At 45.4% G+C, this 27,969-nt stretch overlaps 1 protein-coding gene across 2 annotated transcripts in view; it reads left to right on the forward strand.

The window, feature by feature from the left end:
* MYLK3 (myosin light chain kinase 3) overlaps positions 1-27,969 on the forward strand; it is a 63,316-nt gene that overhangs the window by 12,906 nt on the left and 22,441 nt on the right. The window contains exons 1-8 of one of the 2 annotated variants that reach the window (XM_004600973.2): positions 2,193-2,730; positions 13,223-13,313; positions 14,575-14,974; positions 19,267-19,718; positions 22,283-22,388; positions 23,236-23,329; positions 23,842-23,951; positions 25,649-25,790. In XM_004600973.2, coding sequence (XP_004601030.2) covers positions 2,254-2,730; positions 13,223-13,313; positions 14,575-14,974; positions 19,267-19,718; positions 22,283-22,388; positions 23,236-23,329; positions 23,842-23,951; positions 25,649-25,790 — 1,872 coding nt within the window. In that variant the 5' untranslated portion in view covers positions 2,193-2,253. Of the gene's footprint in view, positions 1-2,192; positions 2,731-13,222; positions 13,314-14,574; positions 14,975-19,266; positions 19,719-22,282; positions 22,389-23,235; positions 23,330-23,841; positions 23,952-25,648; positions 25,791-27,969 lie in introns of those variants that run through there. The other variant, XM_055145804.1, reaches the window with a different exon arrangement.

Below are 27,969 nucleotides of genomic sequence, written 5' to 3' on the forward strand. Positions count from 1 at the left end.
TATTGCAAACCACAACAGCTAATTAGAGAGAGAAAACAGAAGGGAATGCCTTGCCACAGTGGCAGGGTGGGGTGGGGGGGAGATGGGATTGGGGAGGGTGGGAGGGACACTGGGTTTACGGGTGGTGGAGAATGGGCACTGGTGAAGGGATGGGTTCCCAAACTTTGTATGAGGGAAGTATAAGCACAAAAGTGTATAAATCTGTAACTGTACCCTCACGGTGATTCTCTAATTAAAAATAAATAAATTTTAAAAAAATAATAAAAAAAGATAGATAGATAGATAGATGGTTCTGTAAAAAGAAAAAAGAAAGAAAGAAAAGAAAGAAAAAAATTAGAGCCACAGGTTTCTTTTAAAAATATGTATAATTTTTTCAATTGAGTTACCGTGAGATACAGTAGGAAAGTTATTCATGGTTGAACCATGGGTTTCTGGAGTTGAAGTGTTTAGCCACAGGAAAGCCTTGCTCCTAGTGCATCAGATGAGCTTTAGAAACTGGGTGCAGGGCTGGAGCTATAGCGCCACAGGTAGGGTGTTTGCGTTGCATGCGGCCAGCCCGAGTTCAATTCCCAGCATCCCATATGGCCCCCTCGAGCACCGCCAGGAGTGATTCCTGAGTGCAGAGCCAGGAATAACCCCTGTGCATCACCAGGTGTGACCCAAAAAGAAAAAAAAAAAAGAAACTGGGTGCCCAGTACTTGCAGAGTCATGGGGGGCAGGGGAGCAGGAGAGCTCCCACCGCTCTTGCCCAGAGGGCTCTCTGAGAACCCGGCCTGTGGGATGGCACTAGATAAGAGGACTAGGCTGTTGTCCCTCACTTCTATTTTTATGTACAAGTGACTGCAGCCCTGTGAGAAGAGGGACGGGTAGCACAAACATGACTAGGACATCAGCAAAGTAGGAAGACCCATTTTATTTTTTTAATATACAAAAGTTCTAAAATGTTCATTATGACAAAAGTCACCACAGCGGGGCCAGAGAGATAGCACAAGGCTCTTGCCTTGCACGCAGCCAACCCAGGTTTGATCCCGGGCATCCTACGTGGTCGCCCAAGCCCACCAGGAGTGACTCTGAGTCCAGAGCCAAGTTACTTCTGAGCATTGCTGGGTGTGGCCCCCAAACAAAATCAAAACAAAACAAAAATTCTCTACATCCTAACAATTTTTTGGTTAAAGTTTTTGTTGTGGTGGTGGTGGTGATGATGATGGTGGTGTCTGGGGCCCGGGCCTGTATCCGGTGGGACTCAGGGGTCATGCATGATGCTAGGCATGATCAGGGTCTCTCACACAGGGAATGCAAATACTCTACTACATGAACCACATCCATGGCCCTCACATTTATTTATTTTCATTTGGAAGCCACGTTTGGTAGTGCGAAGGGCTTATTCTTGGTTCTGCACTCAGGAATCAATCTTGGAGGGGTCAGGGGGCCATACAGTGTTTTGGGGGTTGAACCCAGGTGAACTGTATGCAAGGCAAGTGTACTACTCACCGTGCTGTCTTTCTGACCCCTTATTTATTATTTTTTTAGGGTTTGGTGCCACATCTCTGACCCCTTCTTATTTTTATTTTTTGGTTTTGGGACCACACCTGATGGGAGTCAGGGACTACTCCCATCTAAGTTTTAGGGGTCATTCCCAGTGGTGCCCTGGGGACTACAAAGCATTAAGGATCAAACACAGGCTTGCTGCATGCAAAGCATTTGCTCCTGCCTTTTTAGCAATCTTACCAGCCCCCTCATTTTTATTTTTGTTTTCTTGTCAAGTGGATGGCCTGTGGGACACCATTAGTGCTAACCTGCTTTGGGCTTCTTGGCCTTTGGATTCCTGAGTGCTCCGTCTGGATGGCAGCTTTCAGACACATTACCTAAAGGGCTTCTTTTCTTTTAACCTTTAGTTTCAGCTACTGCCTATCCTCGGAAGATTCTTAAAATACTTGCCCATCAGCAGCCTCTCAGAGAGGAATGTTAAATGCTGCTATGATGTCAAAGGGGCCCCAAGGAGAAGGGCCTCGGCCAAACCCTGCCTGTCACTCATGGCCTGCGACAGAGTGGGAGATAAGCAAAGGCAAAGGCTCAGAAAGCCTGGTGTTCTGGGCTTCCTGCACAACGGGGCCCTCTGTGTGAATTGGCACTGCAGGGCGAGGCCATTAGCTGCCGAGAACAATGAACATCTAGTCTCCACCACCCAAGTGAAAAGCAGGCGCCATCGGCTCTTCCATTTCCTTTCCTCACCGTTGGTAAGCCTGCACTGAGATGTCAGGAGCCCCCAAGGAAGGCGTGGGGCCCCGAGGCCTGCCGGCCTTGGGCAAAGCCTGCTTAACCACCATGGACAAAAAGCTTAACCTGCTGAATGAGAAGGTTGACAAGCTCTTGCACTTCCAAGAAGACGTCACGGAGAAGCTGCAGTGCGTATACCAAGGCATGGGCCACCTGGAGCAAGGCCTGCACCGGCTGGAGGCCTCCCGAGGTCTGGGTCCAGTGGGAAGTGACCCCCCGTCTGCAGCTGCTCCACAGGGCGGGTGGCCAGAGGTCCTGGAGCTGGTGAGGGCTGTGCGGCAGGAGGCGGCCCAGCACGGGGCCACCCTGGAAGCCCTCGTCAGGATGGTGGTGGCCATGGACAAGGCCGTAGCTTTGGTGGGGGCTGTGTTCCAGAACTCAAAGGTGGTGGATCTCCTCCTGCAAGGAAGTGGCCCCTGGAGGGAAGGCAGCCCGGCTGGTGGCCCTGCAGAGGTTGGTTGGTCCTTGCTTCCCTGCCTGGTGCCCTTATGGCTAGAACGGAGATTCACGGGGTTTGGTGGAAAGACTGGCCAGGCAGCTCGTCTGAGGAGAGCGAGGGGGTGGGGACTGTCATCCCTTCTTGTGCCTTCTGGGTGATCTGGTGAGGATCTGTTGATCTGTGGAAGGGGAGAAGGAATGGAAAAGATGAATTTCCCAGACGGAATAACTGACTCTCCCCTTGGGGAAGGGAGAGGGCAGTTCCCGGGGGAGGACTGTGCATCCTTGGGTGGTGCAGAGGCCCTTGGAGGTAGGGGACGGGTGGGCCATTGTCAGGAAGGGACTGAGGAGTTCCGTTCTCTCCCCAGTGACTTCTCTTCTTCCGGATGGGAGACGGGTGGGAAGCGTTCGTGTGTCCTGACAACCGCCATTCAGAAACCCAAACCCTTCCTGTCACCACCCTAGTGCTCGGTCCCACAGTGGGCAGTGTACAGCTGCCGGTGGGGAGAGGAGTGTTGACAGTGACCCACAGGGGACACAGGCCAGGTGGAGCCGGAGCCTGGGGGTGGAGTGTGGCATTTCTGGGAGTGACTGTGCCCAAGGATTGCATAATCACACTTGGGGGCTAATGGAACCTTGGCTGGGCTGGGGGTGTTTGTGTGTGAGGTGTGTAGAGCAACACTCTGTTTGGGAACAGCTAAGGATCAGCCACTTAGCAACACTCAGACGGCCTGGAGCCATCGTTTCAGATCCAGCAATCACCCCCCAGCCTTGGGCCAGAGATAAGCTGAATCTCTGGGGTCCGGGCTCTGCCCTCCCAGTTCCTGAGGCTTTCAGGTACAGCGTATGGCGCTGTTCTTCTGCGGTCACCCCACTGACCCATTACCCTGCAGCCCTGTGGCTCCTCTGAGCACGCTGCCCTCACTCCTTATTTTCTGTGTCTCCTCTGGGAGTTTGGCCTTCGGTGGAGAGCTGAGCTTTTGCTCTTGCCAACTCAGCTTTGAAAAGCAAAAATTAATTTCGAATATGCCCATGGTAAAACACATTCAAGTGGCATGAGGAACACAATGCCTTCTTCCTACTCCAATTCCTGAACCCTTCTCTGTAATAAATCATAACTGCAATGCTTTCTTTCTTTCTTTCTTTCTTTCTTTCTTTCTTTCTTTCTTTCTTTCTTTCTTTCTTTCTTTCTTTCTTTCTTTCTTTCTTTCTTTCTTTCTTTCTTTCTCTCTCTTCCTTTCTCTCTCTCTTCCTTTCTCTCTCTCTTCCTTTCTCCCTCTCTTCCTTCCTCTCTTTCTTCCTTCCTTCCTTCCTTCCTTCCTTCCTTCCTTCCTTCCTTTCTTTCTTTCTTTCTTTCTTTCTTTCTTTCTTTCTTTCTTTCTTTCTTTCTTTCTTTCTTTCTTTCTTCTTTCTCTCTCTTTCTTTCTCTCTTTCTCTCTCTTTCTTTCTTTCTTTCTTTCTTTCTTTCTTTCTTTCTTTCTTTCTTTCTTTCTTTCTTTCTTTCTTTCTTTCTTTCTTTCTTTCTTTCTTTCTTTCTCTCTTTCTCTCTTTCTTTCTCTCTTTCTCTCTTTCTTTCTCTCTTTCTCTCTTTCTTTGTCATATCTGGTGGTGCTCAGAGATTACTCCTGGCTCTGCACTCAGGAATTACTCCTGGCAGTACTTGGGAAACCATATGGGATGCTGGGGATAGAACCTGGATCAGCTGCGTGCAAGGCAAAACATGCTGTACTATTTCTCTGGCCCTAGAAATGCCTTTTATATATTTTTTGTAATTATTAATAATTATTCATTGTGTGTCTCCCGACAGTAAGCTTGTTTTACTTGTTAAGTCCTGGAAAGTCCACTTATTTTTCCTGCTGCACTGATAGCTTTTTGTTTTTTATGTTTTTTTTAAAGGGAAAATAAATTCCTTCCATTTCCTTCCGTTGATCTCTTTTTTCTATTATCTACCCCCATGAGAAATCAGTGCAAAAGGGCATCCTTTCTCTTCCCTATGATATTGTAGAACATGTATATTTGTTTTGAGTGAAAGTATCAAATGACTCCACATCAGATGTCTCATTCTATTTTCCTTTTATTCCTTTCAACCATGGTTTTTAGATTTCACCCTGTAGGCCACATGTTTTTTTTTTTTTTCTTTTTGGGTTACACCCAGCGATGCACAGGGGTTACTCCTGGTTCTGCACTCAGGAATTACTCCTGGCAGTGCTTGGGGGACCATATGGAATGCTGGGAATCGAACCCGGGTTGGCCACGTGCAAGGCAACAGCCTTACCCGCTATGCTATCCCTCCAGCCCCTGTAGGCCACATCTTGACCTACAAAGGGCTTTGTTATTCTCTATGAGATGACATGTTAAGAATTGTTATGTTTTAGCAAGATTGTCATCACACACAATCTTTATTGCCCAAGAGGTCCCATCATCAATCTATTTCTGCCTAATTAAAATCTCCACTTGAGCTCTGGTAATCTAGACCAGGAAGGAAATGGAAAATAAGTAGAATCCCTAGACTCATAGAACTAGTTAGAGATGCTTAGAAATACAAATAACCAATGCAGCATCATTTAGGTGACGGGGACTCACTCCCCATTCTGCCCAAGTAGGCAAATGACTATCCTTGTGCCTTAGTGTCTTCCACTTCAAAATGGAGGACATAATTTAATCTTATCTGATAAGTATGTTTTAAGAATTACCAGACTTGGCCATTAACAAACACCCAGTAAAGGCATGGGAAAGAATAAATCTCTGGTAAATGGTATTACTTATTGTAATTATGCACTTAGGGTTCTGCAATGAGCAAGCAAGACTTAATCCCTGGCTGTTTTAAGAATTTATAGCTGAATGAACCTGAATGATGATACAAAATAATAATACAGTGGAGAAACCTAATTCTATCTCTCTGACAGTAGGTAACAAATCATAGAGGGATATATATATATATATATACATATATATATATAATATATATATCTTGGAGAGTCCGTCAAGCTACCTAGAATATCCCACCCACATGGCAGAGCCTGGCAAGCTCCCCATGGCATATTCGATATGCCAAAAATAGTAACAATAACAGGTTTTATTCCCCTGACCCTGAAAGACCTTCCAATCATTGGGAAAGATGAGTAAGGAGAGGCTGCTAAAATCTCAGGGCTGGAACAAATAGAGACATTACTGGCACCCGCTTGAGTAAATTAATGAACAATGGGATGACAGTGATGCAGTGATACAGTGATGTCTGTAGAAATAAATTTTATTTATATTCTACAATTCAATGAACTGGAGCGATAGTACAGTGGGTAGGGCGTTTGCCTTCGACTCCTCCATCCCTCTCAGATAGCTCGGCAAGCTACCGAGAGTATCCCGCCCGCATGGCAGAGCCTGGCAAGCTCCCCGTGGCATATTAGATATGCCAAAAATATTAACAACAAGTCTCTCAATGGAGACATTACTGGTGCCTGCTTGAGCAAATCGATGAACAACAGGATGACAGTGCTACAGTGCTATCCAATATCAGTTGTTGCAGGTGACTTATGTGAAATGGGAAAAATGTGGCAACCTCAAGAAGGGAGCCTATTGATTTTCCTCTCTATCTACTTCGGTCATCTGGGGGGAGGTTTGGACTGGTTAAGTGTGCTATGAGCACTTGCAAGGTGCATCTTACATCTCACCAGCTCATGAGGCGTCCATCAAAGCACATCTGAGTTCTACTATTCTTTTCTGTGTAGGAAATTGCCTCCCAATTTCTTGGGAAAGCTGTGTCATTTGGGCTAGAGTAAGGAAATGTCTTTCCAGGAAAGAAAAATAAGTCCTAATTTCTAGTCAGGTTTTCCAGGTTCATTGCCTTTCCTCGTAGAAAAGAAATTTCAGTAAAAGATGAATAATAAAGTAAAGCAGTTATCTTTAGAGATTATGAGGGGAGAGAGAGAGAGAGAGAGAGAGAGAGAGAGAGAGAGAGAGAGAGAGAGAGAGAGAGAGATGTACTAAGGAGAGAGTATGGGGAAGCGCCTGCTTGTCTTTGCAGTTGTTTTATAGATTTTTTTTCCCAAACTGCCCCAACATGGAGGCTTCTATGTAAATATGAGTCCATTGCTAGGATGTTGTCAAGGAAAAGTACTTGGCATTTTTGTTCTTATCACAACCTTTTGTTTTTACTGGAACTTCTCTCTGAAGGGGTCCCAGCCTCCTCTTTTGCTAGTCTTATCAGACCTCAGCTCTAGTGTCCACATAGTGGGCCTGATCTTAATGCCTTCTGGCATTTTAAGGCTAATGACAGAGTAACTGCTTTAAATAACACCTTGTCATGTTGGTTTTATTATTTCCTAGAACCCATTGCCAGGCTCCTCCAGCCCACCATCTATTTGCCTGCTTCACAATTTAAAAATATTTATTTGTTAATTGGAAAATAAAATCTTACCATCCATGCTTTTCTATTTAAAAATTTTTTTGATAAAAAATTTCTTATATGTGCTGCCAAGGCGAGCACAAAAATATTTTTAACATTTATAAAATAAAAGATTAGTGGGGCTGGAGCGATAGCACAGCGGGTAGGGCATTTGCCTTGCATGTGGCCACCTCGGGTTCGATTCCCAGCATCCCATATGGTCCCCTGAGCACCGCCAGGAGTTCCTGAGTGTAGAGCCAGAAGTAACCCCTGAGCATTGCTGGGTGTGATCCTAAAAGCAAAACTAATAATAAAAACTAAAATAAAAATAAAAAAATAGTAAAACAAATCTTACTTAACTGTAGGCTAAAGTTTTTTATCTTTCCTGATCCACTTTCCTCTCTCTAGATTATTTTGAAGCAGGTCTGAGATGTTGCATAATTTCTTCCATAAACATAAACATTTCAGCATTTAACATTTAAAAAGAGCCATCTCTTAGGCCAGCCAATGACTGAGTGCTTGCTTTGCATTCAGGAGACCTCAGTTTGGTTCCCTGCACTGCATGGAACCCAACAGGCTCTCTGGGAAGGCATCCCAGAGAGCCAGAGAACTAGCCCCTGAGTACACCCAGTGTAGCCTCAAAACCAAAAACAGATAAATAAGATCAAAGGTTTTAAAATATATATATATAAAATCATAATAACATTGCCATATCTAAAATGTGTGATATCTAAAGATATTTAAGTAAATATACAAGAAAGTTCAATGTTCAAATTTTCCTGATATTTTTATGCTTTTTAAAAAAAAGTTCAGGTCAAGATCTAATAAAGAAGTTTAAGACTAAATGTGTCTAGAGCTAATGAGGGAGAGAGACAAAGACAGAGACAGAGAGACAGAGAGACAGAGACAGAGAGAGAGAGAGAGAGAGAGAGAGAGAGAGAGAGAGAGAGAGAGAGAGGTGCTTGCCATAGATGCAGGCTAGAGGGTAGTGTGGGGTGATGGGAGGAAAACTGGAGACACGGGTGCTGGAAAATGTACACTGGTGAAGGGATGGGTGTTGGAACACTGTATGACTGAATCCTAATCATGAACAGCTCTGTAAGGATCTATTTCACAGATATTTATTTATTTTATTTTATTTTATTTATTTTTTAAAATTTATTCTTTTATTGAATCACCATGTGGAAAGTTACAAAGCTTTCAGGTTTAAGTCTCAGTTATACAATGCTCAAACACCCATCCCTTCACCAGTGCAATTTATTTATTTTAAATGTCTTTGTTTTTTATATAAATTAATTTACTTAAAATATTTTTTATTTAAGTATTTTATTTATTTTTATTTATTTATTTTGAAATAAATAAAAATTTTAAAAAAGGTCTATAAATAAAAAAGCTAACTCTTTCATTACTCAACTGATATTAAAAAATTAAAGCATTTTCCCCTCTTTGGCATTACTAGGATTGAACCTAGATCTCATACCTATAGAATAATTGCTTTGCTGCTGAGCCACATCCCCGGCATGCTAACACTTTTTGTTATGGAAATTTTCAAGCATAAGTGAGAGTACCGCTTTAATTTGTGTTACTTTTACTAGAACTTAAGTACTTTCCATGTATTTATGTATTTTCATATTTTGTATATTTTCATGAATCTTGTATATTTTTTGTGAACTTCCTATTTATATTATTTCTTCTTTATTACAGGGTTTTTATTTTTCCTGCTTATTTAAAAAAAATTCATTTTGGGGCATGGGGGTAAACCTAGCAGTGCTCAGGATTTTGTCCTGGCTTTGCATTCAGGAATTGTCCTGGCGGTACTTGGGGGACCATATGGGATGCCGGGATCAAACACACATCGGCTGTGTTTGCTTGCAAGGCAAATGCCCTCCCTGCTAGACTATTGCTCTAGCACCCCCCTATTTCAGGTTTTTGTCTTTTCTCAATATTGAATTTTCATGAAAGAATAAAAACACATGTCCTACCAAGCATATCTGGATAGGGAAAGTCATAGAAACGTTTATTTTCAGAGTTCTGGCAGCATTTTTAATTTTCGTCAGAGGAGGTGGGGTTGGGCCATACCTGATGATATTCAGGTGTTATTCCTGACTCTGTGTCCAGGTATCACTCCTGGCAATGGTGGGGAATCATATATAGTACTGGGGATCGGCCCAGGTGGGCCACATGGAATGCAAGTGCTTTAACCTTTGTACTATCTTCACAGCCCCGGCAACATTTCTTGTTTGTTCTGCTCCACCAGCTTAAAATCTCTTTGTGTTTAACACACCTATTAGTGTCAGGCTTTTGGTCTATTAAAGGTTTGGGTCTAGTATCCCAGTGAAACTTTCGACTCCTTACCTGCTAGACATGAGAGCTCCACTTCCCTCTGTACTGCAGACAGACCTGCTGTCACGGGGGTGTTCTCAGGGCTAAGTATGGAGTGTGCAGACTTCCTAGAGATGATTTCTGTGTTTTCTAAGAGTGCAGAGACATAGTAATCAACCATAGTATTCTATTCTAGCACTGGCTGTTAAAGTTGATCATTATGGGATAAGTTGAAGATGCTCCTTCTTGGATCTTCTGAAGTTTACAGTGACACATTTGATTATTCCTAAAAGCCAGAATGCTTTCATGAAGTTTAAATCTAGCCTGGGTGTGTCCAAATCCGAAGACAGAAGTCCTCTGGAATGGTGTTTGGGGTTTATTCTTCCTCTGGATACACTAGACAAGGCAAGGCCAGAAAATTGAGTCCTAAAGATGAAACTCAACAGTGCGTATGTGTTTGTGGGCATGCACACGTGTGCATGCATGTGCCTGCCTACACAAAGGATAGAGGGAGAGGAGGACGGTGTCCAACAAGGTCTGCCAAAGGACAATCTGTACAAGTACCTCTCTACCAGTTGATGAAAGAGGAGGCCGCCAATGCTAACAATGCCACCAGTTCCCCCATCTCTGGGGGTAGCAGGACAGGCAGGAGGACAAGGAAGAGGTCTCTGTTGAATAGTGGCTCTCGGTCATGTTAACGGTGTTGGTGGTAATTGTAGTCATCATGTTGCTGATGCTGCTGGTAACTGTGGTCATCTCGGTGATGGCGGCTAGCATTTATTCATTAAGGGCCTCCACTCACTCACCAGTCCCTGAGCTCTGTCTTTGCATGAGGTGGGGGCAAAGCTTCCTGTCCTGGAATCCCAAAGAGGTGCATAGGATTACAGGAAGTGGGGAGTACAGCAGAAACAATTCTCGTTCCTAGCAACTGGGAGACACCTCAGAGAGGCAAGGGCCAGATCAGAGGAATGCTCCAGCCATTTCCCCCCTGCTGTATGCCTACAAATGCCAGATCTTTAGATTTTTCATTTCAAGAAAGCTGAGAGACAGGGGACATGGCCGGGCAGTGGGGACCACAGCACCACATGCTCCCCAGCAAAGTCGGGTCTAACCCTGCAGCCTCTGAACGCCACCGGGAATGGCCCTGGTAGTCCCCAAGCATCTAGTATTGAACTGTCCTGCCAGGACTCGGCCCCTGGCTCCTGGGGAGTCCTTGGGAGGCCCTAGCAAAGAAGCAAAAAGGAAAAGCTGAGAAACTAGAACTTAATCAAATTTATTGAGTAAAATATATGTACAAAACAGTATGCAATGTACAATATATGCATTTTAAGTATACTGTTTAACAAATATATGCATTGCCACAATCACTGTCACTGTCATCCCGTTCCTCATCGATTTGCTTGAGTGGGCACCAGTAACATCTTCATTGTGAGACTTGTTGTTACTGTTTTTGGCATATTGAATATGCCATGGGTAGCTTGCAAGGCTCTGCCGTGCAGGCGGGATACTCTCGGTAGCTTTCCAGGCTCTCCGAGAGGAGTGGAGGAATTGAACCCAGGTCAGCCTCCTGTAAGGCAAACACCCTACCGCTGTGCTATTGCTACAGCCCATCACCACAATAAAAATATCAAGACAGAAAAGCATTTTACTGAGCCAGAGTGAGCGTACACCAGGAAGGCCACTTGCCTTGCCTACAGCTGGCTCAAGTTTGGTCTCAGCATCGCATTTGCTCCTCCATGTACCACCAGGAGTGATCCGTGACCTTTGAGTACAGAACCAGAAATAAGCCCTGAGCACTGCTGGCTGTGGGCCCCAAATAAACAAAAAAGCATTGTCACCCTACAAGAGTCTAGGAATTTTTTGTTGTTGTTATTGTTGCTTTTTGCGTCACACCCGGCGATGCACAGGGGTTACTTCTGGCTCTGCACTCAGGAATGGCCCCCTGGCAGTGCTCAGGGGACCATATGGGATGCTGGGAATCGAACCCAAGTCAGCCATGTGCAAGGCAAACGCCCTACCCGCTGCGCTATTTCTCCAGCCCCAAGAGTCTAGGAATTTAATATAAGTAAAATTTGATTGTAAACTTCATTTAAAAGTTGATAACAAATTAAACATTTGAAAATTGTCATGCAAGTTCCTTTTGGTTGCTCGGTTCCCAAATTAGGGGCCTCTGTGGTCAAGGCAAGAACATGCGTCTTCAGTGGAGAGTGCTTTGGGCCTGGCACTTCAAACCATGTCAGAGCTGTGAGAAGAATTTACTGCTGCAGCAAGTGCCAAGAAGAGTCACAGGGGAAGAACCTCAGTTAAAGGCTGAGCCCTCCCCCCAAAGCACCAGGGGACCCAGAGCGTTCAGACCATCTAGAAATATTTGCATATTTGCAAGCTTATATATTAACTTAGGGACAGTGACTGCATCTAGAGGAAGTGATCTGAGCCTCTGCTCTGGGGTTGACCTTGGAGCTAAGGAATAGCTGATGAGCTTCTCTGGGCCACACTGTGACAGTTGGCTCTGGGACACTGACCCCGACTCAGGCAGGACTAATCAATCACCAGAGCTACTTCCCCAATCCTCCCATGAGTGACAAGGCAGATAATCTTATTCTCCCCACTTCATGGACCAAGTATCTTGGCCCAGTGCTGAAGTTGTATGTGTGTGTATGTGTGTGGTGGGTAAAGTTGAGGTGGGAAAGGGAACGATGGTCGGACATTTTATGTTTTTATTTTTATTTATTTATTTTTTTGACTTTTTGGGTCACACCTGGTGATACTCAGGGGTTACTCCTGCCTTTGCACTTAAGCACTCAGGAATCACTCTTGGCGGTGCTGGGGGACCATATGGGATGCTGGGAATCAAATGCGGGTCAACCGCATGCAAGGCAGACACCCTATCCACTGTATTATCATTCTGACCCCAGATCAGACACTTAATTTTTTGGGTTTTTTTTTTGTTTTTTTTTCTTTTTGGGTCACACCCAGCGATGCTCAGGGGTCACTCCTGGCTCTGTACTCAGGAATAACCCCTGGCCGTGCTTAGGGGACCGTATGGGATGCTGGGAATCGAACCCGGGTTGGCCACATGCAAGGCAAACGCCCTACCCCCTGTGCTATCACCCCAGGTCAGACACTTTAAACCCAGCAAGTCCAGTTTAGTAGGAGCTTTGAGAGACAATACTCCTGTCTGCATGGCTGCACCGTGAAGGCTGTCCTGTGGGATCAAGCACCAGGCTCTCAGGAAGACAGAGTAAATTGTTTGTAGCAGCTATTCCCCAATCATGGGTTTGTTTAACTTCTGAATGCGACCCAAAGCAACACACTAGTAGCCAGGAGTGGTCAATCTGAGCTTGACCTTTGAAGCTTGTATCTAAGTTTCACTTCTCTAATTTTGTTGTTGTTGTTTCTTGGGCCACACACAGACCACTCTTGGTGGGCTCAGGGAACCATATGGGATGCCAGGGATCAAACTCGGTTTGACCGTGTGCAGGACAAGAGCCTTACTCACTATCACTCTGGTCCCAAGATCAAATTGTTTTAATAGTCTATCTCCTTTGGTGCCCCTCTCAGAGTTGGGTGTACCCCCACCAACAGTACAGTGGCAGCCCTTTATTAAGTACTTGGTGACTTTGAGAAAGTCTCAGTTTTCTTCTTTCTAAAATGACACGAATAGTAATTACCTTTTAATGTCACTGTGAGACCTGGTGGAGTAATGTATTTTCAGTTCCAGCACATGGTCGGTACTCAACAAATGTTTGTGCCTGAAGAATGATACCTATGACACTAATCGTTCTGGGGAACTGGTTCTTGCAGAATAAAGAGAGAGTGGAAGAGAAAGGAGCAAAACCCACGCATGTGCTGAGCAATCGAGGTGTGCAGGCTGAGATCGGGGGCCCTTGGGAAGGTGAGTTGGGACCTTATTTACTTTATCTCACATTTCACACTTAGCGGTTTAAGAATGCAAATACTACCACCAAAAATCATAACAAAAATGTGATTACTAGAAAACTGTTGAAGCTGCCCTCTCCCTGGTTTTCATATGCAACTAGTATATACATTTAGATTTGAATGTCATCTGATATGTCTTAAGTCACTTGGAATGATTCTTGTGTCAATAGGTCAATAGGCGATGACTCCAACTTATTGCTTAACTACGTTGAATTCATTTTGCTGTGTATTTTAAAGTTTCTTTTTTTTTCTTTTTGGGTCACACCTGGCAATGCACAAGGGTCACTCCTGGCTCTGCACTCAGGAATTACTCCTGATGGTGCTCAGGGGACCATATGGGATGCTGGGAATCGAACCCGGGTCGGCCGCATACAAGGCAAATGCTCTACCCGCTGTGCTATCGCTCCAGCCCTTAAAAATAAATATTAAAGTTTATTTAAAAAATATTTTTGCCTACTGTTTACATGATTTCAGTCATATTAACAGGACAAGATCTATTAAAGAGAAATGCACTTTATTTTTAATTTATTGCCTTTTGGGTTACACCCAGCAGTACTCACGGGGCAGGGGGGACTCCTGTCTCTGCACTCAGGAATTACTCCTGGCAGTGCCTGGGGGACCATATGGGATGCTGTAGATCAAACCCAGGTCAGCTGTGCACAAGGCAAATGCCCTCCCCACTGAACTATCACTTCGATCCCAGAAATACACTTTCTAGCCTTGCACTCTGCATCCTCTTTCTTTCCCTTCCCATATGTTTCTATGAAAGAAATATTTGTCTTTTCTGTCTCAAGGTCCATCTTTTTTTTTTTTGTAGTTTGATATGTTTTAATTAGACACAGTGAACCCCCTCAGAGACAGTTGTGAACAATTTACAGGGAAGGGTCCATCTCTTTATACACATCTATAACTTGTAAACACACACACACACACACACACACACACACACACACACACACACACACACCCCTACCTCAGATAAGCAGATGCCTACCATCCACTCAGCTCTATGTCAGTGATCCTGACATCATCTCGCATGTCCGATGCGCCCTGCCTCCTTTGCCATGTCTGTGCAGCATGCCTTCTGGGACCCACGCCTCCTCCTGATGGTCATTTGGTGTTTGCTGCACTGATGCACTGAATGGCTTCACTCCTCACCTCTTTGGAATGATTCCTCCAAAATTGGGTGTGTTTTCACTCTTCCTACTTTCTTGTAGAGAGCCAGACAGTAGATCTGGCAGAGGGGACGGTGGAGAGGCTGAGCCCTGTCACTTCAGGGACGGGATTTGACCTTCTTGCCCAGCCAGAGGACCCCCCAGAGCAGGGGGCTGGAGTTCCTGGTCCAGCCCAGCTGCCCCCTGGCCACCTGCTGCTGCCTGTAGAGGTGGCAGCCAACGCTTCTGGGGCATCCAGTGAGAAACCTGGGAATGACCCCGAATCGTCTGAGATACCTGACGGGGTCCAGGAGTCTTCCACTCGCCAGGAGGCTGCCCTGGCTACAGAACAAGAAACACTGTCCGACAGGCCTGATCCTCAATCCTCAGAGGACATCATGCGACTGACTTCAGAGTCGTCAGCCGAGGTCAAGGAAGCCAACAGTGGAGAATTGTGCCCAAGGTAAGTGCAGTGAGCGGGCAGAACGAGCTGTAACCTATAGCAGATTGAATGGTCACTTTGCTCTGCTGGTTGGCCCCATCGGAAAGACAGGAGAAAATCTAGGCCTGCTTTTAGCTCTGCTTCTCATCTGCCTCCCCATAGAATTATATGGAGTTTAAAAAAATATACTGATGCCCAGATATTTTAGCTCACTTAGTCTGCAGTGAGACTCAGGCTTTGCTCTTCCCCCTTCTTTTTTTTTTTTTTCTTTTTGGGTCACGCCTGGCGATGCTCAGGGGTTACTTCTGGCTCTGCACTCAGGAATTACTCCTGGCAGTGCTCAGGGGACCATATGGGATTCTGGGAATCGAACCCGAGTTGGCCATGTTCAAGGCAAAGGCCCTACCTGCTTGCTATCGCTCCAGCCTCCTCTTCCCCCTTCTTTTCTTTGTTAAGCATCTTGGGTGATTTTGATGTGGAGCGGAAGAAGAACTATCATCTCTTAGAACAATAAATAATAACTAAAGGATGGGGTTCACCGAACACTCCCCCTGCTTCCACCAGGTACTGGCCAAGCATTCTGCAGACATCCTCTCATTTTATTTTTCAACATCCTTAGGTGAGTGTGGTTGATGCCCCATTTTATTGATGAGGAAACAGGCTCAGATGCCCAGGACCGCACAGCCAGGGAGTCATGGAGTTGGAATCTGAATTCAGGTGATTGGCCACCAGAATCCGCCCTTCATCCCTGTATCATCTTGCTCTATCTGATGGACATCTCATTTAGGCCTAGTGAGGAAGATGTGTTCTTAGAAGTTGGTGGAGGGCTGAGTCAGTGCAGGGGCTTTTAGGAGGACCATAATGAAGAGTCCTGAGGGGAATTATGACTTTCAGTTTGGGAAGCAGCCTTAGGCCTGTCTCTCTTAGACACCATACAGGAAGCAGGGAACTGATTGTCAGCCTTCCCTGGGCCACTCCTAATTCTAAGCAGCTCATCCTGGTCTCCCCGCTTTTAGGGCTTTTCATGAAGTATATTGCTTTTGGGGCGTCTCTCAAAGGGTATGGTGCTCCTCGCCTGTGATCTAAACCCCAAATCTTGACCCATGGAGTGGGGGCTTCATGCTTGGTGCGTAGTCTGGATACTGGCAGAGAAACCCACATTTTCTGCCTGTTTTGGTTTTGAAGGAAACAGGCATCCCCAGGAGACCTAACCAGCCAGAGGGCGGGATTTCTGGCTGGGATCCCTGAATTCCAGCCAAGGCGCTAAATGTGGAATCTGAGGAGGGGGTGAACTTTCCATGAACTTGTTAGGGGCTTCAAAAAGATTCTGCATAAGGTGGAAAGCTTTCTATCTCGCTTCAGCCCTGAGCTAGATTTTAGGCACAGTCACAGAGCTCAGAAGTTGGGGTACGGGGCTGTAGTGATAGCACAGCGGGTAGGGAGTTTGCCTTGCATGCGACTGACCTGGGTTCGATTCCCAGCATCCCATATGTCCCCCGAGCACCACCAGGAGTCATTCCTGAGTGAAGAGCCAGGAGTAACCCCTGTGCCTCGATGGGTGTGACCCAAAAACCAAAAAAAAAAAAAAATGGAGGCAATCAGCCCTGTGGCCCTGTTTCAGCTGGCACATGAGGATATGTGAGGGAGGGAGGTGTGGACTCCAGCGTCGCCGCCTGTGCAAACTGTCTTGAAGCCCCGTTAGATGTGGTAGGACAGAACATTGTCACAGAGGAGCCACCAGCAGTGGCTTTGTTGCATGCTGTTTGGGAGCAGGAAGGCCTTCAGGGGGCACTAACCTGGGACTGATGACCATCGGTCATCATCCAGACCATCATCCAGCTCACTGCAGGTTCCCACGTGTGAGCTCAAATGGCAGTGCAGTGACTTGGCCTTCTTAGCAGAACACTCTTCCCGCAACTGGCTTCCCACAGCTTCTTTGTTTCCTGAGCCAGGCTTGAACACCACACTTCCGTGCTTGCCTCATCACCCAGCTAAATTCACTTTCAGGCACAGTGTTGGGGTAGTTCTGTTCCCTCCCACCCAAGAGTTCATGGTGAACAGGCTGCTGCATCCTTCAGAGGCACCAGGAACAGGCTCTGCTCTCAGAGGACCTCTAGATTTTAACCTATTGTGGTAGAAATAACCTAACCATTCCCATTCTCCCATGATAAGTATCAGCTCATGGTGACTGCTCTTCTACTTTCATGCTCTATGACAGAGATTTAAATCCTTGAGGTACCTCCTAGAAACAGAACCGTTAGTCTTTCTGAGTCTGATTTATTTCACATAGCAAAATAATCCTAAGGCTCGGGGCTGGAACGATAGCACAGAGGGTAAGGCATTTGCCTTGCACGCGGCGAACCCAGGTTCGAATCCCAGCATCCCATATGGTCCCCTGAGCACCGCCAGGAGTAATTCCTGAGTGCAGAGCCAGGAGTAACCCCTGTGCATTGCCGGGTGTGACCCAAAAAAAGCAAAAAAAAAAAAAAAATCCTAAGGCTCAAAATTATTGTCGCATATGTCAGAATTTTATCCCTTTTAATAACTAAATAATATCCCATTGTGAGTATAGATTATATCTACATCTCTTTCCATCTCCACCTGTGTCTTATTACCTATCTACATCCATACATATTTTGTTTTGGGGCCATGCCCCAAAGTAGTTTGGGGCTACTCGCAGCAGTTCTTGAGAGATCATGTAGTGCCAGGGATTGAACCTGGGGCTCCTGCATGCACTGAAGGCTTTGGAACCTTGTCTCCTTCCATAGGGTTTTCTTTTTCTTTTTTTTAATCCATTCATTCATCAGTGCACATTTTGGTTGCTTCTGCATCTGACTGTTCTAAGTACTGCTGCTGTGAATCTGGGTGTATGAATATCCCAAGACTCTACTTTCAGTCCTTTTGGACAAATTCCCAGAAGTAAGACTGCTTGATGAAATGAAAGTTTTATTTTAGAATTTTTGTGGAGCCACGCTTCTGTTTTGTACAGCGGCAGTACCAATTTTGGTCTTACCCGTGGAGCTCTCTTGCTTTTTGTGCTTTTCTCCAGCACATCTCTGTTCATTACCAGCCCTTGGCCAAAAGAGGGAGCTGTGCCGGATTTATCCAGCATACCAGTGTCATTGGCAAAGCAGTGACAGAGCTAAGATCAGAATGGAGGCTGCCTTGCTCCTTCTGAAAACTCAATTCATGCCTGACACTCCCACCTCAATGCCCCCAACACACAGAGACCTCAGAAGTAAAGTTGTAAGGAACAGTTGAGAGTCAGGGAAACTGAGAGAAAAGTCTAGGACTGGGGAGGAATTGGCTTCCAAGATCAATGTCCCAAACCCCAGAAAAGGCTTGAAAGAGCCCAGGCATTTGTTCTCTATCCACTATCCTTTCTGGCACAGAAGCAGATGTCCAAGGAAACTTTGAGATACAGGTCCTCACCCGTCCACCAAACCTCCTATGGACAATCACCAGTGAAATCATGAGAGCTGATGGCACTATCTGTCACAGAAGCTGTCCTCTCTGCTGAGGTCCTGGCTGAGCAGAGACCCAGAGAATAGACTCTGTTGGTTCCAAGTACAACCTTAAGGGCCTTTTAACTTATCATCTTATTTTTTACATTTTGTTTCTAATACTTGAGGTAATATGGTATAATAGCTTAATCATAAAAGAAATTTTTTTTTTTAATTGGGGCCAGAGCTATAGTATAGCAGATAGGGCCTTTGCCAACCCAGGTTTGGTCCCTGGCATCCCATATGGTCCCCCAAGCACCTCCAGGAATAATTCCTGAGTACAGAGCCAGGAGTAACCCCTGAGCATCACTGGGCGTGACCCCAAATTTTAATTTTTCCTTTTTTTTTTTTTGTCGAATCACAGTGAGATAGAATTGAAGCGATAGCACAGCGGGTAGGGCATTTGCCTTGCACACGGCCAACCTGAGTTCGATTCCTCTGTTCCTCTAGAAGAGCTCTGCAAGCTACCGAGAGTGTCCTGCCCACACGGCAGAACCTGGCAAGCTACCCATGGTGTATTCGATAACCCAACAACAGTAACAACGAGTCTCACATGTTACTGGTGCCCGCTCGAGCAAATCGATGAACAATGGGATGACAGTGACAGTGACAGTGAGATACACAGTTACAAGGTTGCTCATGATTGGGTTTCAGTTATATAATGTTCCATTAGGGCCTTTTTGTACAGCCAAGAAAACTGAGACCAGGAGGCCATGATCAATGAAGGGCAGCAGCAGGCTTTGACCCCGATTTCTGTACTGACTCCTGAGTCCTTGCTTTAACCCTCGGGATACATTGTCTCTGCCCTAGGACCTCCATCCACGTGCAGGAGACCGATATCCCAGGGGAGCTGCTTGTGACACAAGGGGACAATCTCAGAGCCATAACACCTGCAGAGGCTCCAGCTGCTGCCTATCCAGGTGAGCAGGACCTGCAGGGCCCCAAGGACTGCTCCCAGGTTCCTGGAACTGAGTTAGGAAATCAGGTCCCAAAAGAGGACGGCAAGCTGTCCCTGCTGCAAAAGGCCAGCAGCGCTGAGGGAGCAAATGCCGAGGAGCCACAGGGCTCTGGGGCTGAGCCCACCGTGGAACCAAGCGAGGCCAGGAGGGACAGGAGTGATGATGCTGGAGCCCTCGGACCAGACAAAGGTCCAGCAGCAGGAAACCTGGAGCCCGGAACGGACAGTGCAGCCAGGAGCGTGGGCAGCGGGGAAGAAGGAAGGACGAAGTCCCTGAGTGCTGAGGCTGAAGCTGTGGTTCTGGGTAAGTGAAGTCATTGCTGCATTAGCTGAAGTGAGTGGGTTTGGAGGGTCAACTCCCAGAAGGGCTTAAGTGGGGGCCTGGGGGAAGAGTATGGTGGTGCACCCAGGGACTGGTGACAAGCATGGAGATGCAGAGGTGGAAGTTGTTTTGGTTATACTTGTCAAGAGGGGTGGAGGCTCACTTGGGTCAGTGTCTTAGAGTTACCTGTTTGTCTGAGCTTGTCACCATCATATCACTCTGGGTTGGCAGAGGAAGGTTCCTACGAAAAAGCAAATCCATTGGGGTTGGAAAGATAGTACAGGGGATAAGATGTTTGCCTTTCTTGCAGTCAACTCTGGTTTGATCTCTGCGCCACATATGGTCCTCGGAGCACCACCTGTGGTCACTCTTGAACACGGGGCCAGGAATAACCATTGAGCATTCTTGGGTGTGGCCCAAAGCCAGAATATTAAAAAAAAAAAAAAATCCAGGTTGTAAATTTGCTTTTTAAGGTGGTGAGACTGCAGCCTGCTTTCTGCCCCTCTGGCATGGGAAGAGTCCTTGTATGCCTATGACCAAATGCCCTCTCCTCTAAGCTGTTAGAGTCATCCCCTCCTTGGTAAGAGCACTCATCCTGTGTGACTGCAGGAAGGCCATCCTTTTTTTTTTTTTTTTTTTGCTTTTTGAGTCATATCCGGCAATGCACAGGGGTTACTCCTGGCTCTGCACTCAGGAATCACCTCTGGCAGTGCTCAGAGGACCATATGGGATGCTGGGAATCGAACCCGAGTCGGCCGCATGCAAGGCAAACGCCCTACCCGCTGTATTATTGCTCAAGAATTTCTGAGGAAGGGCTAGTTATTCTGCAGGTCATCTTGTTATCTGTGTTGCCTTACCACATCTGTGCCTCACAGTTGCTCTGATGAGCTGATTTCTCTGAGTATCATCCTTTTTATGGCTTGGTTGAAATGGACACAACTTCTATTAATTTATGAAATATGTCTGAGATCAGACTGTGGCTTTAAAGTCCTTCCTGGAAAAAGGCAGTTATAACCTATACTGAGCAACAGACATTTGTGCTGGTGTTTAGCTCACAGGCCTGTGGAATGGGGATAAATGGAAACACAGTGAGTTTCAAGACCACATTCAAAGGCAGAGTTGTGCTGGTAAGCCCAACTCTGATTCTGACTGCCATAAGATTCAAACCTTATGTTTGAACCAGGTGGTTTTACAAATGTTCAGAACATAAAGCAATTGCGTGGAATCTGTTCCACATACCCAGAGTCCAGACTTTCCCAACATTTCAAGGGACCCAGAAAGAAGTAACAAGACCCTACAAATGTTACTCTCTTGAAATCTAGGGTTCAGGGCTTACCTTTGCAAACAGAAAATAAGAGTGAGCAGTAGTCTCTTAAAGGAAATTCCGACTTCTACTTTGGGAGAGGAAAGCTGTTATTAAGTCAAGCAGGTTTATAACAAGTATTATTATTTCGTGTACTAAAATGAGAGAAAATAGCAGGATTTCCAGTGCTGACAGTACATGGTTTCAAAGGTTTTGGAGTTGTCTGAGGAACTTTCTAACTACCTTTATACTCTCCAAAGAAAAGGAAAATCAAGTTGCTGACTTCCTGCCACAGTGTCTTCCAGTCTTTTATGCACAAACCCATTTTTTGTCACTGTATCTGGTGTTATTCTGTTTTATTCCTTTATTTATGTTATGTAACATTTCTTGGTTTCCATCACTTATGTTTTTTTTTTTTTCTTTTTGGGTCACACCTGGCAACGCTCAGGGCTGACTCCTGGCTCTGCACTCAGGAATCACTCCTGGCGGTGCTCGGGAGACCACATGGGGTGCTGGGAATCAAACCCGGGTCGGCCGCTTGCAAGGCAAACGCCCTACCCGCTGTATTATCGCTCCAGCCCCATTGTTTTTTTTTTTTTTTTTCTTTTTGGTTCCATCACTTATGAAAGATGAGGTTTTACCCTAAGTGTGGGGTGGGAGTGGGGCACAAAAGTGCTCAGGGACTTATCCTGGCTTTTTGCACATGGGCCACTCCTGCTGGTTCTCTATGGCCCATAAAATCCTAAGCTACTTTTTAACTTTCCAAGCACTGCTGTGCTCTAGTTCCCCTCCAAACCCACCACTAGCCTGCTTGTACCCTATCCTGTACCTTAGGAATTAACCTGCCTGCATCTTCCAAAACCCTGCCTGTGCCTTTAACATAATCCCGTCATGAAACTCTGCCCTGCTGTCCTGCTCGTGTGCCTTCTATCTCCTGAGGGCTCTGCTCATTCACCCTGAACCCTCTCTCAATGAACAGTCTGGATAGTGTCCCCATCGTACAATAATCATTGATGTGTAGGTACTGGAATCCCATTGGTTGCTGACTTACTGGGTGATTATAGGCCAGTCACTTTCTCTCCTCAAACTTAGCTTCCTCCTCAGATAAATGAATGACTTGAACTAGATGATTTTTAAGGAGGACAAAGGGCTTGTTACTTGAATCAAATGAAGTTAAGAAGTTAAGGGGGGTTGTGATATGTGGTTTAGGGGTGTCGGAGCTCACACTCTCGTGTTCTAACAGATGATGGTCCGGCCCCACCAGCTCCTTTCGAACACCGGATGGTGAATGTCAAGGAGACCTCGACCTTGACAGGTTACACAGTATGCCAGCATGAAGTCTTGGGAGGGTATGTAAGACTTCTGCGTTGCTCATTAGACAGCACAGAAATATTAGGCAGGGACCTAGAGGCTGACTGAGGTGCTACCGGAAGTTTCCCAGGAATTGGGGGTTGGTGCCGAGATAGGAGCAGGATATTCCATAGTGCGAGAATGAGTGTATAGCTCACAGAGCGGGGTGAAGAGACAATAACCTAGAGTTCAGGAGAGCCCACATGATATGGTGAGGGTTACTATAGATCCAGAAGGTGTCATTACTATATAGGAGGTGCTATTGGCATATGAGGACTGGAGCAATAACACAGCGGGTAGGACATTTACCTTGCATGTGGCCGACCCGGGTTCAATTCCTCCATCCCTCTCGGAGAGCCCGGCAATTTACCGAGAGTATCCCGCCCGCATGGCAGAGCCTGGCAAGCTACCCATGGCGTATTCAATATGCCAAAAACAGTAACAAGAAGTCTCACAATGGAGACGTTACTAGTGCCTGCTTGAGCAAATCAATGAACAATGAGATGACAGTGACAGTGACAGTGATTAGCATATGAGAGTAGGGTGAGGAGAGACTCTAGGGTGCAGAACAACAAGGGGGTATGATGTAATGGGACATCCTCGAGGGTGAGTACACCCACAGGGTCACACATGGTATTGGAGTTCAAGTCATTTGTGTGCAGTTCCAATAACTCAAGTGGGGCCACATGAGTTATTGGAACTCCACACATGTGGAGTGCAGGGTACTCCTCATGGTGAATGTGTGAAGGAGGGGTAAGATCAGTAATACTAAGGTATAGGACAGCCCACTACATGTGGGGTGAACCTCTTGGACTCTCAGCCTGATGTGTCAACATGTCTCTGCAGGGGGCGGTTTGGCCAGGTACACAAGTGTACAGAGAAGTCCACCGGCCTCTCGTTGGCAGCCAAGATCATCAAAGTGAAGAGTGCCAAGGAGAGGGTGAGGCATCTGCCCAGAGCTAGCCAACGCCTCTCACCAAGCTCAGGAGTCCTCACTACCTTCACACCTTCTGCCCAGAACCAAGACTCCACACAGTGCCAAGCCCTGCTAACTGCCTCAGTAGAAAACCTGGCTATCCCCTTTCCTGTCTCTTTCCCATGATTCCCACACTCCAGTCAGCAGGAAACTCATACACCTCCAAGAGCTCTTGGTTTCCTTTTAGGTTTTCTATTTATAGAATGGGTGAGTCCTAGCAAGGGTTCTTCTGTTAAGAACAAGGTTTGGGTGTAAGTCAAGGATACCTCGTGTGAGAGCCAGAATTAGTGATATATGGTGATGCTCGTGGTGGTGGTGGTAGTAGTAGTGGTGGTGGTGGTGGTAGTGGTTTGTAGTGGTGTGTGTGTGTTTGTGTGTGTGTGTGTGTGTGTGTCCCCATTTTGGGAAGGACCAGCTAGCTCCTCTTCCCTACCCATTTGTTTCTCAGAAACTATTCTTTCCTTTGATTCTGTAAGGAGGACGTGAAGAATGAGATCAACATCATGAACCAGCTTAGTCACGTGAACCTGATCCAGCTCTACGATGCCTTTGAGAGCAAGAACAGCTTTACTCTCATCATGGAGTAGTGAGTGTCCTAGAGCGGGGCTGGGCTATGGACTGGCGCTTAAAGTTGTGACTATCAGCAAACTCTACTTTGCTTTCCTCCTCTTTGAGACATCCATGTCCATGTCATTACTTGCGTTGTGCTGGTTTGGTCTCTGTCCAATGCAGGACATGGAGGACAAAGTAATTTGTCACAAGTCAGTGGCCCATAAGGCTGATTTGACCTGCAGATGTATGTCATTTGGACTACATAATTTTTTCACAATTTGGTGTTCTTGTTAACAACTGCAAATTAGAAAATTTGAGGCTGAAGCTGAACAAGGACCAACTGCACCAGAAAGCAAATGTTGTCTCATCAAGGTCTTCCAAGAAGGGAAAAGCTTCATTGTAGTCCAGAATGCTATAAGGGGAAAAACAATGCTTAAATATACCTGTATGTGCCCCTCCCAATTTTCTCAGGGATATTTATAAAAGATAAGGCAGGCTTTAAATTTCATTGCTCTCTATTTATTTTTAAAAGAGAGGAGGAGGTGGGTTTATGAAAAAAAGAGGAGGTGGAATGATGATGGTTTTCTGTGTATTTCCTTCTAAACTATAACTTGTAACAAGTCTTAAATTCTTAGATTCTCCTGGTGGTTTTGAACTAATAAGATAACAAGGAAGAAGGGGCATGTGTATGTGTGTGTGTATGTGTGTTCAAACATGTGTGTGTGCATACGTGCTTGCCCTTCAGTTTTAGATTTTTTCCTGCAAAAATAATTGAAATTTATTTGCTGCATCTAAGCAAAGCACTTACTGCAAAATAGAATGTGAACCAATTAGAGATTTTTTTTTAATTTTTGGGTCACACCTGGCAATGCACAGGGGTTACTCCTGGCTCTGCACTCAGGAATCACCCCTGACAGTGCTCAGGGGACCATATGGGATGCTGGGAATCGAACCTGGGTCTGCTGCGTGCAAGGCAAACATCCTACCTGCTGTACTAATGCTCCATCCCCCTAAAGATTTTTTTTTAACCCCAAACGTGTCAATGTCAGATAGCTCTGTCCTATTGGGGCCACAGTTTCTATCTTGCCAAAAATTTGCAGATATTTGGCTTTTCATGACTATCTAGCAATGCTGAATATGCATTTCCAGCTGGATATGGTGTCCTGGAGCTTGTAGTGACTGACTTTTGTAAAGGGGAAAACCAGTCTTCCACTTGCCACAGTATCTCCACTCCTAAATATTCCTGACACTGAGTCTGAGGTTTCAGTGGCAATTAGATCGTGTGTGTGTATGTGTGTGTGTTGTTATTTTCCTTCTGACAGGACCAAGAAGAGTGGAATGTTTGTCATAGTATATACCAACAGTAAAAATACAAAAGATAAGCTAAGTCAGTGTGTTTTATGAAAATGTTTGTCTTCCATCTGGTCTAATTTTTCCAGTTAGGTTTTTTGCTATTTTGTGCCTTTCAATAGATGAGTTTACAACCTTGGCCTAGGTTATCCAGAATAAGCCTTAGTTATAAACACTGAAGAAAATCCACAGACTTCCACTTGGTGCATCATTTCATGGTTATCACCCACGTTCTGAGATGGGAAATTTTCCCATAAAAATTAGATGGCAGTGGTAAGTGTGAGCTCACCTGTGTCAGGCTCTTCTGCCCCTGTTAAGAGTGGACAAGTCCTCTGAAAATCAAACTCAGTCCAGTGCATGCCTCTCCCTTTTTTCTGGCAGTGTGGATGGGGGTGAACTCTTTGACCGAATCACAAATGAGAAGTACCACTTGACCGAGATGGATGTAATCTTGTTCACCAAGCAGATCTGCGAGGGCGTGCATTACCTGCATCAGCACTATATCCTGCACCTGGACCTCAAGGTCAGTCTCTTCTTCTCCTTTCGGCGGGTGGGTTCTTGAGCTTCTGCTGCCTCTTCCTCTCCTAGAGCTGAAGTATTTTCAGTGTTCTTCAACAGGATATTCCAAGAGAACGACAGGTGAAAATCATGTAAATAGGGGCCATGGCAGTCCTACTGGGGTCCAGCCAGTGAGACAGGGGAGGATAAAGGAAAGAAGGGGGCCATGGTCAGAAAAAGGTGGGAAACACTGTTCTAGAGCCCTGTCAACAAACCTTGCCCTCCCTGACTCCCTGCTATTTCTAAATTGTTGAATCTAGGATGGGCAAGTGTTACTGTCTCTCTGGACCTCAGTTCTTCTAGCTGTAAAAATCTGGATTACATTCCTTTGTAAGTGTTATTTAAATATTCTATTATGACTCTTTGTTTAAAGTATCCTTTCTATTAATCAAAAATTAGAATAGAAACATCCTATTACCACAAAACCGAATTGTGGTAACAAAATATATGCAGTATGAAAAATACAAAATTCACAGAGAACATTTTCCCATATAATCTCTGACGAGAGATTATGGCTGAGAGAAGACTTTCTCTGTGAACAGTTTAGCATAATACAGAACCACACACAAAGAGAATCACTCATACACGGCATCTATTTTATCTTTTTTTTTTTTTTTTTTTCTTTTTGGGTCACACCCAGCAATGCTCAGGGGTTACTCCTGGCTTTGGACTCAGGAATTACTCCTGGCGGTGCTTGGGGGACCATATGGGATGCCGGGGATCGAACCCGGGTCGGCCGCGTGCAAGGCAAACGCCCTACCCGCTGTGCTATCGCTCCGGCCCCACGGCATCTATTTTAAACTTACTTTTTTAGTTACATGTGCTCTAAAAACATTTTTTTCTCATTCTCTTTAAGGCATCTGTGATATTCCATTGAATGAAAGCATTACACTTTATTTTGTCCACTAGGATAGTCCTAGAAGTGCCACCCACCAAATATAGTGCCTGGCTAGTAGTAAGTGTATGCTACATAATGACTCTCTGTATGCTTTTCCACACTGGCGGGCACAAGGGGGCCATTTCAACATATCTCTTTCTAGAATGTCAGTGGCTCCCCACAGTTATGGCAGGTGAGGAGGATGAACTTCTTGTGTTAGATATGCATTGTTCCTTCTGAGTGTTTTCTTGATTGACACCAGACGGATAGGTTGGGATACTTAGAAAAATGGTGGAGTGTTGGCCTGCAGTTTTGGTCTCAGTCTTCTCTTGCTTACAAAAGCGAACAGTACGCCTCCTGGCTTAGGTTAGGATAATAATTTGTGATTCTGGCAAAGGAACAGCCTTTGGGCATCCCCTATGAAACTTCCGCAGGTGACAATCCCTTGCAAGGTCCATTCTCCAAGTCAAGAGCAGAATTTGTGTTATTTTAGGTCCTTCTGCCTTACCATTTGTAAAAGGAAGAATAGTAATACCTACCTCCTAGGGCTGTTATGTAGATGGAAAGAGTTCTAGAGCTTCGCTGTCTGACACAAGATCCACAGCCATTCTTAGCTATTAGGCATTTGAAAAATGGCTAATCTGACCGAAGGATTGCATTTTAGATTAAAATTTAATTGATTTAAATTTAAAACTGACACTAGTTATCAGAAGAATTTTAAGTATATTTAGAACAACTTCAGTATGTGACAAACTTTTAAAAATAAATTTCATGAAATATAAGGATAAATAATTCAGAAAATATGAAGTCTGATGATAATTTATGATGAAAATTTAGTGTCTGAATTGAGTTCTGCTAGAAATGTAAAACTATGAGCTTGATCTCAAAATAGTTTACTTAAAAATAGAGTGGAGGGGCTGGAGCGATAGCACAGCAGGTAGGGCGTTTGCCTTGCACGCGGCCGACCCGGGTTCGATCCCGGCATCCCATATGGTCCCCCAAGCACCGCCAGGAGTAATTCCTGAGTGCAAAGCCAGGAGTAACCCCTGAACATCGCTGGGTGTGACCCAAAAAGCAAAAAAAAAATAGAGTGGAAAATATTTCATTAGTAATTGTATATTGATAACCCACTGAAATATTTTTAGCATATTGAGTTAAATTTTCTATTAAATTTAAGTTTCAAGGGGCTAGTGAGATGGCTCAAAGGACTGGAGTACATGCTTTGCATGTGGAAACCCTGGGTTCAAGCCCCAGGATGTCTGGTTGC

Source organism: Sorex araneus, chromosome 8 (assembly GCF_027595985.1).
Source record: "Sorex araneus isolate mSorAra2 chromosome 8, mSorAra2.pri, whole genome shotgun sequence".
In the NCBI taxonomy this organism is placed as follows: domain Eukaryota; kingdom Metazoa; phylum Chordata; class Mammalia; order Eulipotyphla; family Soricidae; genus Sorex; species Sorex araneus.